Source organism: Macaca thibetana, chromosome 16 (genome assembly GCF_024542745.1).
Source record: "Macaca thibetana thibetana isolate TM-01 chromosome 16, ASM2454274v1, whole genome shotgun sequence".
Lineage (NCBI taxonomy): Eukaryota > Metazoa > Chordata > Mammalia > Primates > Cercopithecidae > Macaca > Macaca thibetana.
Genome location: NC_065593.1, coordinates 61,623,260 through 61,641,275, shown reverse-complemented (window position 1 = coordinate 61,641,275; position 18,016 = coordinate 61,623,260). Strand labels below are relative to the sequence as shown.

The 18,016-nt window shown below is 44.8% G+C and overlaps 1 protein-coding gene across 9 annotated transcripts in view; it reads left to right on the top strand.

Annotated features, from left to right (window-relative positions):
* The window catches only part of TNRC6C (trinucleotide repeat containing adaptor 6C), a 264,335-nt gene that overhangs the window by 235,308 nt on the left and 11,011 nt on the right, over positions 1-18,016 (top strand). For all 9 annotated transcript variants that reach the window (XM_050764151.1, XM_050764144.1, XM_050764143.1 and 6 more), the window contains 6 exons: positions 2,639-2,758; positions 6,418-6,501; positions 6,768-7,008; positions 12,179-12,346; positions 14,294-14,485; positions 14,990-15,133. In XM_050764151.1, coding sequence (XP_050620108.1) covers positions 2,639-2,758; positions 6,418-6,501; positions 6,768-7,008; positions 12,179-12,346; positions 14,294-14,485; positions 14,990-15,133 — 949 coding nt within the window. The remainder of the gene's footprint in view (positions 1-2,638; positions 2,759-6,417; positions 6,502-6,767; positions 7,009-12,178; positions 12,347-14,293; positions 14,486-14,989; positions 15,134-18,016) is intronic.

Sequence of the window (18,016 nt, the reverse complement as noted above, 5' to 3'; positions counted from 1 at the left end):
GCCTGGGCAACAAGAGCAGAAACTCCTTCTCAAAAAAAGAAAGAAAGGAAAAAAGGTCAAATCGAATTAAGGAAAAGGATATTGCTGTTTTGCATGGCTCTGAGGCCCAATATATATCAATTGTTGTTGTTAATATTGTTTATTTTTAGCACATTTTACAATTTTAGGCTTTGGACCAAGTTTCTAATTACAGTGTTAGTTCTTACCCCTTATAAGGTATTTGATGATCGATGGTATTGATAACATCTTTGCTGTGTGGGTAACTCAGGGCTCTGGTAATTCTTCCCACGTAATTCTGATGTGAAGGTTGACTGGAGCCTGCCCTGAGGGAGCAGCAGCATCTTGAAGTACTTACCACATTCTCGCATTCTTATAGCAGAGAGGGAAAAAACTGCTTTCTTCCCCAAGAGACCTCTAATATCAAGAAGATAGTTAAGATTTCTGAGGGATCTTATTTTCAAACTGTCCCAAAAGAGAACGTGTTAATTTGTCAATCTTCTATTATTCATAAAATTTAATTTAAATGTGTTCAGTTTGTTGGAATATAGTGTCTTAGTCCGTTTGGGCTGCTGTAACACAATACCTTAGACTGGGTCATTTACAACAGCATGAATGTATTGCTTGCAGTTTTGGAGACTGAGAAGTCCAAGGTCAAGGTGCCAGACGATTCAGTGTCTGGTGAGGGCCCGTTTCTCATAGATGGCAACTTTTATGCATCCTCATGTGGTGGAAGGGGTGAGCGGGCTTTCTCAGGCCTCTGTCATTAGGATGCTAATTCCATTCATGGGGGCTCCTGATCACCCCCCAAAGGCCCCAGCTCTTAATACCACCACAATTAGGGTTTAGGTTTCAACATAGGAATTCTGGGGGAGGGGGACACAGACATTCAGACAATAGCATATGGGAAGGTAATGCTAGCGTACGAAAAAGCAGGATGCACTAGGCACTGCACTGAGGGTAATTCTCACTCTATAATTGTTCAAATCCAGGTTTGTGCACTGAGTTGATAGTGGACAATTATCAGTGTAACTAATACATTTAACTATTATCAGGTAATAAGATAAAAGTTATTAGATAATAGTTAAATGTATTCGTTAGAATATAGGATAAGCTACTATAACAAAGAGGCCTCAAAAAACAGTAGTTTAAACTAGGTAGACATTGATCTCTCTCAGGTTACAGTGCAGAAAGAAGCAGTGCAGGGATTGGGGGCAGCTCTGCCACAACCACTTTCCAGTAACAGGGAAAAAGGCAACACTCTTGTGCAAGTGGCCTTGAAATTGCACACACCACTTCCAGTCACATCCCACTGCCCAAACCTAGGCCACAGCTATACCCAGTCTGAGAGGCAGTAGCAGAAGAATCAGTTCGTCTTACCCACACAAAGCAAACCAGCATGTCCCAAATGGCAAGGCATCTGTGTGCCATCTCACTGTTTCTTCCATATTTCCATGTTACCTGTAAGTACTGATAGGAAGGACACAGAACCTTGGAAAGTTCATTTATAATTAAAGTATTTGGAGGATGAGATCTCTGAAGACTTCCCTTCTTCCTTCCCTCCTTTCTTTTTCCTTTCTTATTCTTTACTTGCTAACTACTAATATTAAAATGTCCATACATTTTTTAATGGCCTTTGACATTTCACCCATGAGACAAATGTAATTATTATTGCGGGATCTGGCCGGCAGCCCGCAATGCAACAGGGCTCTTTCTTTGTTCCCAGGCAGATTGGCAGGTCGAGAAATAAAAGATACACACGAGATAGTGAAAGCTGGGTTCAGCATGTCACCGCCTTCTGGTCCTGCGATGCCGCCAATGCACTGGATATACCAGCATTTATTATTAAGTTTAGTGAGGGCAGGGTAGGTTAGTGAGGGATATAGGGTCGTTTGATTATGAGGTGAGATGATCACATGGGATGAAGTAATTCTTTAACATAATATCAGTATGCAGAAGTAGAGTATACAGAGATAAGGATTTACAATGTAGTGTGTGCATCAGCAATTTCTAACAGAGCCTTAAAACAGAAACACAGTCTGTCCATAACCTATGTTTAGTAAGATACTAATCAGTAGTAATAATTGCAGCAAAAGCTTGTTGCAAACAATCAATAGAAACAGGGCATGAAACTATACAACTGGTTAGACCACAAATTCTCAGAAGGGAGTATGCCTTAACCCTGAAGAGACCTAGAAGAGCCATGGCAAGCAAGATAAGGGCATTTATAACCCTATCTTATCCATATGAACAAGCATCCCTCATGTGTCCGTTTACAGGCTCTCCACAAGGGTTGTATTCCATTCCCAGAGCTATGAACATCTGCTTTTCTGGGATAGGAATCTTGGTGATGTGAAACCTCCCTGACTGCGCGTCCGTTGATAGGCTCTCTGCAGTGGGAAGCACATCACGCACTGTTGGCTCATTCTGGCAGCCCAACCTTGCGTTGTCTTTATGCAGTCCTGCATGCAATTTTGTATTTACAATAATCAGGGGCATTTATTTTTTTTCCGTAACAGTAGTTTCCGGGGATCTCCCTACAAATTATCACTTAATCATTTTTTAATTTTGAAAAACTACATGGGCAAGTAACTATTTTAACAGAGATACAATGGCTGATCGCATATTTTTTGTTAAACAGGTTCAAGCACAGCTTTTGCAGTTTGCAGCAAAAAACATTGGTCTCAACCCTGCACTATTAACCTCGCCAATTAATCCTCAGCATATGACGATGTTGAACCAGCTCTATCAGCTGCAGCTGGTGAGTGGACAGACCCATGCGAGTTAGAGCACGCAGGCCGAGTGCTCTCCTGGTGCCCATGCAGATGCACCAGTGTGGCGCACCACTGAGAGCAGCAGTTGTGATAATGTTTGTCTTCACATCGGGGATGTCATTGAGACTGTCATGAAGTATTTAAACTCTTCATGAGTTAGGAAGTTCTCACTCAAAGGTGTCCTTACTAAGTTTTGTAAATGTTTTGGCCCTTTGTTTTTGTTTTTGTTTTTGTTTTTGTTTAGAGGCAGCATCTCACTATGTTGCCAGGCTGGTCTGGAACTCCTGGACTCAAGGGATCCTCCCACCTCAGCCGTCTGAGTAGCTGAGACCACGGGTGTGCACCACTGCACATGGCTTGGCCTCTTTGTGTTCAAAAAATCTACCAGCTTTTATAATTAGGCATGTCTTTTCATTTGAGCTCTCAGCCAGAGTTTCTGAGAACCACAGAACACAAAAAATCATTTGAGTGACTATTTTCTCAATAATTCTAAGGATGGTATACATAAATACTATTCTAGAAGCACAGGAGAAAAATTGCTTTGTTACATATAGTAGATACCTTAGAACATTAGAACTTAATTCTCTCATGAAACCCCGGTCAAGAATGGCTGATGTGACCTAATAATTCTTGAAAGTTTTTTTTTTGTTTTTGGTTTTTTTTTTTTTTTTTTTTTTTGAGATGGAGTCTTGCTTTGTCACCCAGGCTGGAGTTCAGTGGTGTAATCTCGGCTCACTGCAAGCTCCGCCTCCCGGGTTCACGCCATTCTCCTGCCTCAGCCTCCTGAGTAGCTGGGACTACAGGCACCCGCCACCGCGCCCAGCTAACTTTTTGTATTTTTAGTAGAGACGGGGTTTCACCGTGGTCTCGATCTCCTGACCTTGTGATTCGCCCACCTCGGCCTCCCAAAGTGCTGGGATTACAGGCGTGAGCCACCATGTCTGGACTGAAAATTTTATAACTTTACATAATCTTGATTTTTTTTTAATTTTCAAACGGTCTTACTGATTTTACCATAAATTGCCATGTCATTGTATACCTAGATGCCTACTGAAATTATATACACTAAAAGACCCAGTGAATTATTTCATTCTTTAATGTGGGTACCTGATTTGTTTAGCAATCTTAGCCAGCAACTTCATCACCTAGCAAACGACTAGGAATCAGCCAAGCACAGTGGCTCATGCCTGTAATCCGAGCATTTTGGGAGGCCCAGGCGGGTGAATCACCTGAGGTCAGGAGTTTGAGATTAGCCTGGCCAACATGGTGAAACCCTGTCTCTACTAAAAATGCAAAAATTAACTGGGCATGGTGGTACACATCTGTAATCCCAGCTACTTGGGAGGCTGAGGCAGGAGAATCGCTTAAACCTGAAAGGCCTGAAAGGCGGAAGTTGCGGTGAGCCTCGCACCATTGCACTCCAGCCTGGGTGACAGAGCAAGACTCCATCTCAAAAAAAAAAAAAAAAAAAAAAAAAAAAAAAAGACCAGGAATCATGAAGGAAAAAAAATAAAAAAAAAAGAATGGGACTCCAAAAGACAAAACCATTGGCATAAGATCTTTGCTAATAAGAGAGTACTTGAGTCCTCAGTCCTTCCCCTTTGCCGTTTTTTAGACATATGTCCAACAAGTTTGAGGTCTGGCTTTTCTGTAAGCAGCAGGGGAGGATAGAAGGAAGGAGGGAAGGATGTGTCCCAGAGGCACATGCTATGTATGTGTCCTCGCTTTAAGGGAGAGCACAGAGCTCTAGACATGAGGTCAGGACCAAGGCTTGGCCCTCAGAAACTGTTTTTTCCTTTTCTTTTTTTTTTTGAGACAGAGTCTTGCTAGTCTTGCTCTGTCGCCTAGGCTGGAGTGCAGTGGTGCAATCATGGCTCACTGCAGCCTCCACCCTGTGGGTTCAAGTAATTCTTCTGTCTCAGCCTCCCGAGTAGCTTGGATTACAGGCGCCCGCCACCACACCTGGCTAATATTTGTATTTTTAGTAGAGACGGGGTTTCACCATGTTAGTCAGGCTGGTCTCGAACTCCTAATCTCAGGTGATCCTCCCGCCTCAGCCTCCCAAAGTACTGGGATTACAGGCGTGAGCCACTGCGCCCGGCCAGAGACTGTTTTTTCATCTATCAGAAGGGAAGAATCGCTGTGGGGAGGCAGTGCACATGTGCAGTCCTGTTGCTTTCAGTCCTGCCAGCTGGAGACCACTGACCTCCAAAGGAAAGGAGACAGCTCTGAAAACAGGCACTCATAGAAAAAGCATGCAGGTTTAGAACTGTTACTATAGAGGAAGATTGCTTTCTGCCGCTTGATGCAAGCATTGCTGTATTCTGACACAGAGCTGATTTTCTTACTGATGTGCTAGAATCTTTTAGTTATACAGTAAGTTTTTATTGACCCCATGGTGTGAAAGACATCAAGAAAATGTTGAATTACAATAGTGTGTTCTTATTTTAAAACAATGTATTCTGTTCTTAAATATTTTTCCAGAAAAAATGGAAAAATAAAGTTTCAGTGCTTCCATAAGGTTAAGTTTTAGGGCCTATAAGGATTTACTCAAGTATTTTATTCCTCCATGATTACAGATTAATGAGGCATTTCTAATAGTACAATCTCCACCTTTATTTGGATTCTACTTTGATGAGTCCTTTTGCCAAAAATGTCCCTAAAATTCATGTTGTAAGAAAAAATTATGATATTCAACCAACATTTCAAAACAGTCAAGTGACCAAAGCTGCTATGTCAGTGTACAGAAGAATATCATAACTTTAACCAACTTTGTAGATGACAAGTTCGTGTGACAAAAATGCCCACAAATCTGCATTTCAGGTTCTCTCTTAGCTTTCATTCCCATGATGTTATGGAGACGACCACATTGTTTAACACACATTATTCTTGAATGATTTGGGACAGTTACTCCCAGTGCTTTGCCACATTGGGCTGTGCTGGACTTCAGTATCCGTCATTATAGAATAGGTGGTGGTGGTGGTGGTGGTGGTGGTGGTGGTGGTGGTGGTGGTGGTTAAGTTTCAGTTTGTATGAATCAAGCAGAAGAATTTTGATCTCTTCATTAAATGAAAGATATTTGCTGACCAACATCATCACCAACACTAAACAAGTATTAACTCTGTGATTTTTTTTAATTCTGTACACTAAAAAAGTAGATAAGACATTAATCTTTTAAAAGTGCTCTGTGCCTCCAGAATATGTGTCAGCCACAGCTGGGCGCGTTGGCTCATGCCTGTAATCCCAGCACTTTGGGAGGCTGAGGCGGGCAGATCATGAGGTCAGTAGTTTGAGACCAGCCTGGCCAACATAATGAAACCCCGTCTCTACTAAAAATACAAAAATTAGCTGGGAAATGTGGCACGTGACTGTAATCCCAGCTACTTGGGAGGCTGAGGGAGGAGAATTTGTTGAACCCAGGAGGCAGAGGTGGCAGTGAGCTGAGATTGCGCCACTGCACTCCAGCCTAGGTGACAGAGCGAGACTCCATCTAAAAAAAAAAAAAAGAGTATGTGTCAGCCACAGTATGGGCCAAGAAGAGTGGCTAGGTTCTCTTTTTTTGTTTTTTAACTAATGTCAAAGTTGAACCATTAGTTCAACTTATACTTAATTATTATACTATTTTAACTCTTCTTTTTGTCAACAGGCATACCAACGTTTACAAATCCAGCAGCAGATGTTACAGGCCCAGCGTAATGTGTCCGGATCCATGAGACAACAGGAGCAGCAAGTAGGTGCTACCCAGATTGACTTTTGTCATGAGCTATAATTTTCCCTGATAGAAGAGATGCTAATTGATGAACTATTAGATGATCTTTGATTTTTCTCTAGCCAAGCCTTCCTTGGAAAATTCCTGGGTTCAGCTAGGTTTGGGAGGAGGTTGACCTAGCCAGTGGTGGCCTCAGCATAAAGACAATGAAGAATTCACTTGGTCCCTAGACAAGCCATGAGTGTCCCTTCCCACCTGGTTAACGAACCTATGTCTGTGCCTGCCAGGTTGCGCGCACAATCACTAATCTGCAGCAGCAGATCCAGCAGCACCAGCGCCAGCTGGCCCAGGCCCTGCTCGTGAAGCAGCCACCACCGCCACCGCCCCCGCCGCACCTGTCTCTGCACCCCTCTGCAGGCAAATCGGCCATGGACAGCTTCCCCTCGCACCCGCAGACTCCCGGCCTACCTGACCTGCAGACCAAAGAGCAGCAGTCTTCACCCAACACCTTTGCTCCTTACCCTCTTGGTGAGTGTCCCATGGTCTTCAATAGCCACATCAGGTAGAGAGAGTGCCTGGAGTCCATATGTGGCGGCCAGGGCAGCATTTCAGTGGTTAGGAGGACTGGCCAGCGCCAAAACCATAGCCTGTTGTAAGTGCAGCCCCAGACAAAGTCACAGAACAGGCATCTCAAGGCTTTTTAGCTTTAAAAAAAGTTTTTTATTATTTTTTGGAGAAATGGGGTCTCACCACGTTGCCCAGGCTGGTCTCGAACTCCTGGGCTCAAGCAATCCTCCCACCTCAGCCTCTTAAAGTGCTGGGTTTACAGATGTGAGCCACCATGCCCAGCCTCAAGAATTTTTAATAAGGGAGCAACACTAACCATGTTCTATAGAGCAGGAGTTTTGCTGCTGCCATAGTACTCTCAGTATAAAACCTTTAAAGGTGGTACCAGTCAGAGCCTCCAAAATCTCATTTCCACTGTCACATCTCCGGAGTTTGTTCTATTCCTAGTCTACTCTGAACTGTACTTTACCAGCCACTTCCTCCAGCCCAAACCGCAGAGAAGACTTTATAATGGTTTGGTCAGTAAAAGTATTCAGATTTACACCAAAAGCACTTCTTAAAAAGCAGTGGTTGTTGATACAACTCATTTTGTATGAAATGTGATTTGTATAATCGACGAAATCAACATATATATGTTGAAATCTAACTTGTAGAAGCACATAGGGCACATGAAACCTGCAGGTCACTATAAGACATGGTGCCAGGCCTCAAGGTCAGGCCTGCCAGGAGAGTCACAGCTCACATACCTGAAGACACCAGAGGGTATAAATGAGTAAATTGATTCTGCATGGACTAATTTGCTGTAAGAATTCAGAACTTGGCCGGGCGCGGTGGCTCAAGCCTGTAATCCCAGCACTTTGGGAGGCCGAGACGGGCGGATCACGAGGTCAGGAGATCGAGAGACGATCCCGGCTAACACGGTGAAACCCCGTCTCTACTAAAAAATACAAAAAAATAGCCGGGCGAGGTGGCGGGCGCCTGTAGTCCCAGCTACTCGGGAGGCTGAGGCAGGAGAATGGCGTAAACCCGGGAGGCGGAGCTTGCAGTGAGCTGAGATCCGGCCACTGCACTCCAGCCTGGGTGACAGAGCAAGACTCCGTCTCAAAAAAAAAAAGAATTCAGAACTTAGTGAAAGCACTTTAGGCTTGTCTGTTGATTGCTATTAGAGTCTGTAGATGCAGGACAAAGGGTATCAGTAACTTGGAAAATACATCTGTAAAGGGCCAAAGGCCAGTTGAGTGGTAGTGAATTTGCTACCAGCAGATAATATTCATTTATCTAATTCTATTCAATGTCTCTCAAAAGGGCGGTGTATTGTAATCATTTGAACACTTTTTACTTGACATATTATAAATGTGATATATCTTTAATATGAGATTGATAAATACTAGACTAGATGATCTCGTTCCTTAATTATTGTCTCATCCATTAACACCCTTTGTGTCTAAGTAGTTAAGACCTGACTTAGGAATTAGATTGCCTAGGTTTGAGTCCCAACTCACCACCAACAGGCTCACTACTAACTTGGGCAACTTGCCTAGCTGCTTTTTGCCTCAATTTCTTTCTTTTTTTTTTTTTTTTTTTTTTTTTTGTTAGAGACGGGGTCTTTCTGTGTTGCCCAGGCAAGTCTCAAACTCCTGGCCTCAAGTGATCCTCCCTAAGTGTTAGGATTACAGGCCTGAGACACCATACCCAGTCATACCTTAATTTCTTCATGTGTAATGTGGAAATACTTAACTCCTAGGTTTGTTTTAAAGATTAAATAAGCTAATATGTAAAGTTCTCTCTCTTTTTTTTTTTTTTTTGGAGAAGGAGTCTCACTCTGTTGCCCAGGCTGGAGTGCAGTGGCGCGATCTCGGCGCACCCAGCTAATTTTTTGTATTTTTAGTAGGGACGGGGCTTCACCGTATTAGCCAGGATGGTCTCGATCTCCTGACCTTGTGATCCACCTGCCTTGGCCTCCTAAAGTGCTGGGATTACAGGCATGAGCCACCACTCCTGGCCTCTTTTTTTTTGGCTGGAGTGCAGTGGCATGATGATAGCTCATTGCAGCCTCAAACTCCTGGCCTCAAGTGATCCTCCTGGTCTCAGCTTCCCAAAGTGCTGTGATTACAGACATGAGCCATCACACCCGGCCTAATACGTAAAGTCTTTAAATAGTGCCTAGTACATAGCAAACACTTTGTAAAATATCAGCTACTTATGTAAGTGCTTCTGTTTTAGAAACAAATTTCATTCCACCTATTATCCTAAAATGCGTTAGCTTCAGCTTTCTAGTATTCACCTGTCTTCTTAACCTGTATTTGGAAGATAAAGTACACTTATCATGACTTTTTTTTTTTTTTTTTTTTTTTTGAGATGGAGTCTTGCTCTGTTGCCCAGGCTGCAGTGCAGTGGCGCAATCTCGGCTCACTGCAACCTCCACCTTCTGGATTCAAGCGATTCTCCTGCCTCAGCCTTCCAAGTTGATAGGATTACAGGCATGCATCACCACGCCTGGCTAATTTTTGTATTTTTAGTAGAGACTGAGTTTCACCGTGTTGGCCAGGCTGGTCTCGAACTCCTGACCTCAGGTGATCCACCCACCTCGGCCTCCCAAAGTGCTGGGACTACAGGCATGAGCCACCGCGCCCGGCCACTTATCTTTACTCTTAAGGATTTTTTTTCTTAGTACAAGTTAAAGAATTCATGCAGTGAATCTTTGAAATTAGTTGAAAAATAATTTGGGTAATATTTTATAATATTCACAGTGAAGTTATAAATGTATTAAAAACAAATAACTAGGCCGGGCGCGGTGGCTCAAGCCTGTAATCCCAGCACTTTGGGAGGCCGAGACGGGCGGATCACGAGGTCAGGAGATCGAGACCATCCTGGCTAACACGGTGAAACCCCGTCTCTACTAAAAAATACAAAAAACTAGCCGGGCGAAGTGGCGGGCGCCTGTAGTCCCAGCTACTTGGGAGACTGAGGCAGGAGAATGGCGTGAACCCGGGAGGCGGAGCTTGCAGTGAGCTGAGATCCGGCCACTGCACTCTAGCCTGGGCGACAGAGCATGACTCCGTCTCAAAAAAAAAAAAAACAAAAAAATAAAAAAATAAAATAACTAATAAAGTATAGGAAACTTTGGTTGTAAAATTGCCTATCTTGCTGGCTCTCAGCATTTCTCTGCAGCAGCACCTATGTTGAAAAGCCTATTAGAAACTCAACAATTCATGTAAAGAAACCAGCAGCCCATGGTCAGTAGTGGGGGCTCCCAGCTACCTTCCTTCTCTCACATTCAGCCTGTCCTTGTTATTCTCAGTCTTTTGCCACCTGGAGTTCGTCATTTAGATGGGAAGAGCAGACATATAAACAGGAAAAAATAACCTTGATACCAGTGTCATGTGATTCTCACAGGGCTCTAGAGAAGGAAAAGTTCACTTTCACTTTGAGTGGAGAAAGAAAAATCAGAGAATAGTATTAAGCTTGAACCTCAAATGATTAGATAGGATTACAGTAAATAAAGAGGAAGCCTTTCCAAATGAAGGGGAAGCCTCACATAGCACAGAAGAAAGAGGCCTGGCCTGTTTCAGGGGCCCATTTTGCAAGGGCCAGGCCAGTCTAGCTGACTTTCCCAGAGGGGAAAGTTGGGAGAGATGGGTTGGGGCCAAATTGTGGAATTCGGAGCATTCTGAAGGCCAGGTTGAAGCCCTGACATTGTTGCCACCTTACCTGACTAGATCTGTACAAGCTGAAACGAAGAGAACTCAGAGATTGCAAGTAGGCAGCCCCGTGGCACTGATGGGCTTGCAAAGGCGTTTTGTTAAGTCTGCGAAGCGTGTATGTGCATGTTCGTAGGCGTGTGTTAATGCCAACATTCAAAAATTGGGGAAAGTGGCTTCTGGCTTCTCTTAAAAATGGCTTTAGTGGGTCTATGTTCCATGTAGCAATAAGTGGTTGGCCCCAGTAGCACCTGTTTATTTAGACAGAACAGACACTCTCTGGTTTGCCACAGTCCCCATGAGGCCCACCTCTTCATGTGCATGGCCACTTGGCTCCTATGGGCATTTGAATTTGCAGCCTCTGAAATAAAGGTAAGAACCAGAATGTTCAGCACCTGGCTTAGTAGTAGAGGCTCACTGTGCTTACATACCATGTGGCATAGTTGTACATATGGTAAGGATCTGTGGAGTATGTGTATGTGGTAATGGGAACTGCAGCTGGAAATCCAAGGGGAGGGGGACCCCTCTGCTCGTTATTCCCTTCCAAACAAGCAGTCTGTCCTGCTCCAAACTGGTGTCCTCATCAGAAAGTCTTTACTTCAACCTTTTTATCATTGTCCTCCTTCCTCATCGTCTTTCTTTATTAACCTAGCTTAGTACAGGTCCTGGACAGATAACCAGCTACCTGCTTTTCGCTATAAGAAATGAGCTCAGAAGCCTCAGCTCACCATCCCAGCTGGGGGCAGATGGCAGCACCCTATCTGTCAAATAGTTCAGTTCCTTAAAAGTAGTTTGATTTTAATTCACAAACTCTTTTAGAGCAGACTTTTGTAAAGGAAACTCACTGAAAGTAGAACTGAATTATCCTATCAGTCTGTTTCATAGGTGGTACTTTAGAGTTCTGGAAAAGTGTTTTTGACCCAATGAGTTTCCATAAGATATCCCAAAACCAGAAAAGATTTTCCTAATAGTTTGGACTTTTTCTGTTTTCCTGTGGACTCTGAGAAGCCTCAGGACCATGTTTATCCAGCACTGAAACAAGTAAAGTGAAGAGAGTCGTGGGCCTCACTTAATCAAAGGCTATTCACATTTTCACCTTAATTTAGGAGTAATATTCCGAGAAGTATATGCTGTTATGAAGATAAAAAGTATTTTTCACCAGCACTAAAAGTTACAGTTAAAATATTTTGTTGTATCCCAGCTACTTGGGAGGCTGAGGCAGAAGAATCGCTTAAACCCAGGAAGCGGAGGTTGCAGTGAGCCAAGATCATGCCATTGCACTCTAGCCCGGGCAACAAGAGCAAGACTCCGTCTCAAAAAACAAAAAAAAATTTGCTGTAAGCGAAGACTGAAATAGCTTCTGTAGGAGAGCTTTAGAATGAAGTCTTTTAGAGGAGCAGGTGAATCCTAATCGGCATCTCTCTCTTTAGCTGGACTGAACCCAAACATGAATGTCAACAGCATGGACATGACCAGTGGCTTGTCGGTGAAGGACCCATCCCAGTCCCAGTCACGCCTCCCCCAGTGGACGCACCCCAACTCCATGGATAACTTGCCCAGTGCCGCTTCCCCCCTGGAGCAGAACCCTAGCAAGCATGGTACGTCTGGGCTAGGATGCCTGTGGTGGAATCACTGCTGGCTTACTAATCATTCGATCTTCCTGTTGTATAACATGCCCATTCTATACTTTTCTAAGAATTGAGTGCTGAAAGTTGGATTTAAAATAACCCATTCCGTTATAGTGCATATGAGATCTCAGCTAGTCAGTGATCAAACTTCTTAAAAGCCAGCCATTAGATCTTAGCTACAAACCTAGAAATAATTTGAAAACCTCAGAGCAGCAAAGAATCTAGGTCATAGCCTATGTACTTTTTTTTTTATATCTCTATTCATCAACAAAAACTTGAGTCTGCTGAAATATTTTCAATAAAATAGTAAAACACAAATAGAAAATCAAATATGTAGTATGTATGGGAACTGCAGCTGTAAATACTAGGGTGCATTTCTGTTGGTTATTCCCCTCCATCCAAGCAGTCTGTCTTACTCCAAACTGGTGTCCCCATCAGGAACTCGTTACCGATGGACACACCAGTAAGGTGGAAGCAAAAATGATACCCGTAGGAGGTACTTTCAAGCATTAAATTTAGCTCTGAACTTGCTGGTAGAATAAACAGCAAAGGAAATTCAATAGGTTATGTAGTTCTCTCTTGATACAAAGCATTCTAAAAAGAAAAAGGAAACTATGGGCCGGGCGCGGTGGCTCAAGCCTGTAATCCCAGCACTTTGGGAGGCCGGGGCGGGTGGATCACGAGGTCAGGAGATCAAGACCATCCTGGCTAACACGGTGAAACCCCGTCTCTACTAAAAAATACAAAAAACTAGCCGGGCGAAGTGGCGGGCGCCTGTAGTCCCAGCTACTCGGAGGCTGAGGCAGGAGAATGGCGGGAACCCGGGAGGCGGAGCTTGCAGTGAGCTGAGATCCGGCCACTGCACTCCAGCCTGGGCGGCAGAGCCAGGCTCCGTCTCAAAAAAAAAAAAAAAAAAAGAAAAAGGAAACTATGTCTCATGGTTAACTTACGGAAAATCATCACACACTGCTGGCACCTTTCTTAGCAGGAGGGCCTTGCTGCCTGTGGCTGGTTGGTTTGGTTCTGTATGAATTTTTAACATCCACTGTGTTCTTCCATAGTGAGGGTTTCAGACTAAAAGGAGGGAAGAGGTAAGAGCAAATTTGATAACTAATCACAAAGACTCATAAGTTGTCCCCAAAAAGGTTTATTAAGGGCAGCTTCCCATGGTATGGATATGTATTTTATAAAGATTTCAGGCCGGGCGCGGTGGCTCAAGCCTGTAATCCCAGCACTTTGGGAGGCCGAGACGGGCGGATCACGAGGTCAGGAGATCGAGACCATCCTGGCTAACACGGTGAAACCCCATCTCTACTAAAAAATACAAAAAACTAGCCGGGCGAGGCGGCGGGCGCCTGTAGTCCCAGCTACTCGGGAGGCTGAGGCAGGAGAATGGCGTGAACCCGGGAGGCGGAGCTTGCAGTGAGCTGAGATCCGGCCACTGCACTCCAGCCTGGGTGACAGAGTGAGACTCCGTCTCAAAAAAAAAAAAAAAAAAAAATTTCTAACTGGACAAACTAAAATTGTTCTTCAGGGGTTTCGGTCTTTCAGGGCTGAAATTGGAGCTGGCTTAAGTAGTCACTGGCCAGGCATGGTGGCTCACACCTGTAGTCCCAGCTACTTGGGAGGCCAAGGTGGGAGGATCACTTGAGCCCAGGAGTTTGAGGCTGCAGTGAGCCCTAATCACATCACTACACTCCAGCCTGGGCAACAGAGTGAGACATTGTCTCAAAAAAAAAAAAACAGTCATTGATTCTTACAGAATCCTAGACAGACCAAGTCTTACAATTCATGTAACCGAATAGAGCAAGGCATTGGACCTAGAACAGAAGGTGCATAGGGAGGCTTAGGGTATCTTCTGCTGTCTCTCAACTGGAGGGTATTCACTCGCTTCTTTGTTTCCTGTTGTCCCCATAGGTGCTATCCCTGGAGGTCTAAGCATTGGGCCTCCAGGTAAGTCCTCCATTGATGACTCCTATGGCCGGTACGATTTAATCCAGAACAGTGAGTCACCAGCCAGTCCTCCCGTAGCTGTTCCCCATAGCTGGTCACGTGCCAAATCTGACAGTGATAAAATCTCAAATGGCTCTAGCATCAACTGGCCCCCAGGTAAGACCGTGCAACACTTCCATGCAACAGCAGCAGGTCAGAACGTGCTCCAAGCCTGCAGAGAGTGATGAGGCTGGGAGGACCCAGAATCTGAGCTAAGGATCTGGAAGCTTTAAGCCCAGAGCTTTGGCATTTTCCTTGGAAATCCATTTGTCAGATCAATTTTGGGTATGGTTAGCATCAGGCATTTTTCTGTAATCCCTTAGTTCAACATGAGAAGTGGAAGGGGTGGCAGGGAGGAAGCACACTGTATACCATCTGGTAAAACTATTCCGACTCTGTGTGAAAACTATCTTAATATGATAGCTAGAATACCTGGTTCTAGTTTGTTCCAAAGGATTGATTGTTTTAATGAAAGAGAGTATCAAGAGTATAAAGTGTACCTCTCATTTAATTAGCAGATTATAAAAATTTCTACAAACAGGACAAAACATCTTTTAAAATGTCATGAATCAATGTGCAGATGTTCTAATCTGTGGCTTCTCATTTGGGTTTCTTAAACAGAATTCCATCCGGGAGTTCCATGGAAAGGACTACAGAATATTGACCCTGAGAATGACCCTGACGTCACTCCTGGCAGTGTCCCCACTGGGCCTACCATCAATACCACCATCCAGGATGTCAACCGCTACCTCCTCAAGAGTGGAGGTGAGGGTGCTGCTCTGCCTGCCTCTGCGCAGACGGTCTCTCTAGACCCATTTGGAGATGTCAGGGGTGACAGGTTGGGCTCTGAGGCAGGGATGATACAAGGCACAGTTGAAGCAGTCATCTGAAGCAGCATGAAGAGACGGCAGTTAGTGCTTATGGGAAAATGGACATCAATTTGAGTTTCTGCTGGAATTTTTTTTTTTTTTTTTTGAGATGAAGTCTCACTCTGTCGCCCAGGCTGGAGTGCAGTGGCACGATCTCAGCTCTCTGCAACCTCCACCTCCTGAGTTCAAGCGACTCTCCTGCCTCAGCCTCCCAAGTAGCTGGAATTACAGGCATGTGCCACCATACCAGGCTGATTTTTGTATTTTTAGTAGAGACAGGGTTTCACCATGTTGGCCAGGCTGGTCTCGAACTCCTGACCTCAGGTGTGACCCATGCTGCTGGATTTCTTGATAAGTAATGTCTTATCATAAAAGTGCCATCTCTGACAAAGTTTTATCACAGCATGCTATTTTGTGGAAGAAAGAGCTAGATTGCCATAGGTACTACCACTAATAAGGCCACCTAGGTAGTTCCCAAAACATTGTTTCCCACTTGAAATATGACTCATTGGAGCCTTGTGTTTTGTGTTTGCTGCTTTTCTTTCTTTTTTTTTTTTTTTTTTTTTTGAGACAGATTCTTGCTCGTTTGCCCAGGCTGGAGTATAGTAGCGTGATCTTGGCTCACTGCAACCTCCGCCCGCCTCCCAGGCTCAAGTGATTCTCATGCCTCAGCCTCCCGAGTAGCTGGGACTACAGTGTGCACCACCACACCCAGCTAATTTTTTCTATTTTTAGTAGAGACGGTGTTTCACCATGTTGGCTAGGCTGATCTCGAACTCCTGACCTCAAGTGATCCACCTGACTCGGCCTCCCAAAAGTACTAGGATTACAAGCGTGAGCCAGTGTATCTGACTGCTTCTGTGGTTCTTTAAAGTGATAGGCTTCTCAATGTATCTTTGACTGGAAAGCCAACATGAGTACAGATTGCCCTGTCTGTTTAATGCTGTGTATTCCTTGGGGTTACACAGCTGCTTTTCGGATGCAGCTGCTTTTCAGAGCAGGGGTGTTATGGGTGTCCCTGCTGTCAGACACAGTCAAGTGGTGCCCAAAAGGGAGCTGTGTGGCAGAGGACAGGTGAGGCGCCAGCCAGAATCAGAGACCCAGCCCTCCCTGCTTGTCATACCTGGTGGGGCACCAGGGTTGTGCCAGACAGGAAAGTTATATTTTGAGGGTTGTGGAGAAGTGGGATGCAGGTTGTACAGATCCAGGTCATAAGGGAAGTTGGAAAGAATCGAAGTTGCTTAATACATGGCAGAGCTCCCTGAGTGGTGCCCAGATGAAGGATCAAGTGGCCCCTTAGCCTCCAGGCAGAACCAGGGCCACTGGGAGTGGCCTCCGCCATCGCCTGAGTGTACCATGATGTGATGAAGATGGCCTGAGAAACACGTGGCAGCTGTTCTCCAGCTCCACATGCAGCTGTCCTCCAGCTCCATAGCCTGTCCAGTTAAGGAAATCAACTTGCGGGGAGGGCAGAAGAGAACCTCAGCCTAAGAAATGCATTGGCCATTGAGATAAGGCAAGGCAGTGGCATCTCCAACCCTGAGCCTAAGAACCAGCCAGCCAGCCAACCTGGGTGACTTGTAGCTCCAAGTGAACATCGTTTGACTTCCCGGGTGCTTGATGTTTGGGTCTTGAGCCTGCCCTGGCACTTGTGCACAAACATCAGTATTCAGCAGCAGCCAGCTCAGGTGGCTCATGCCAGGCCTCCCCTTCAGCTCATGACCAGCACTAGGAACCTTGTTCCTCCACTCTGGTACCTCTCTTGGTTGTATTTAAGGATACATTAGGGTTTGTTACTGAAAGAAAGGGGAGTACAATGAACATCTCTTCACGTAGAAGTTGCTAACCAGAAAGCACTAGCAGGCTGAGCACAGTGGCTCACACCTGTAATCCCAGCACTTTGGGAGGCCAAGGTGGGAGAATCACTTGAGGCCAGGAATTTGAAACCAGCTGGGCAATATAATGAGACTCTATCTCTACAAAAAATTTAAAATGAAAACATTAGCTGGGTGTAGTGGCACACATCGGTGGTTCCAGCTACTCAGGAGGCTGAGACAGGAGAATCACTTGAGCTTGGGATGTCAGGACTGCAGTGAGCTGTGATTGGGCCACTGCACTCTAGCCTGGGTGACACAACAAGACTTCGTCTCAAAAAAAAAAAAAAGAAAAGAAAAGGCCTCCCAAAGTGCTGGGATTACATGCCTGAGCCACTGCGCCTGGTCAAGCTGACACCTTTTTAAAGTAAAGACCTTCCTGAGCAAATTAACACAGGAACAGAAAACAGACAGCCTGAGTTGACATAACACAAAGAAGGGAGCAGCAGACAGCTGGCCTGTTGGAGGGTAGAGGGTGGGAGGAAGGGGAGGATTGAAAAACTGCCTGTCAGGTACCATGCTCACTATCTAGGTGATGGAATGATCTCTACAACACACCCCCACAACACACAGTCCACCTGTGTGACAGACCCGCACGTGTACTCCCAGAACCCAAAATAAAAATTGGAAAAAATAAAAGTGAAGACCTGCAGATTACCCATAAATGCTAACTTTCCTCAACTCTGGTGCCCTCATTCTAAAGAGGTCACTTGCAGCAGGGCAGCTGCAAACAACTGTGCAGGTTGGACACTGCATGTGTCCAGGAAGTGCCACACGCCTGGTTATTCACTGCACAAGTCATGTGGGCCTACAGCTGAGATGCCATGGCTTTTCAGAAACCATCCGATTCTGTGTGTGGTCATCAGTTTAACAGCCAGACTGTGCTTATGTTCCCTCTGCTAGCC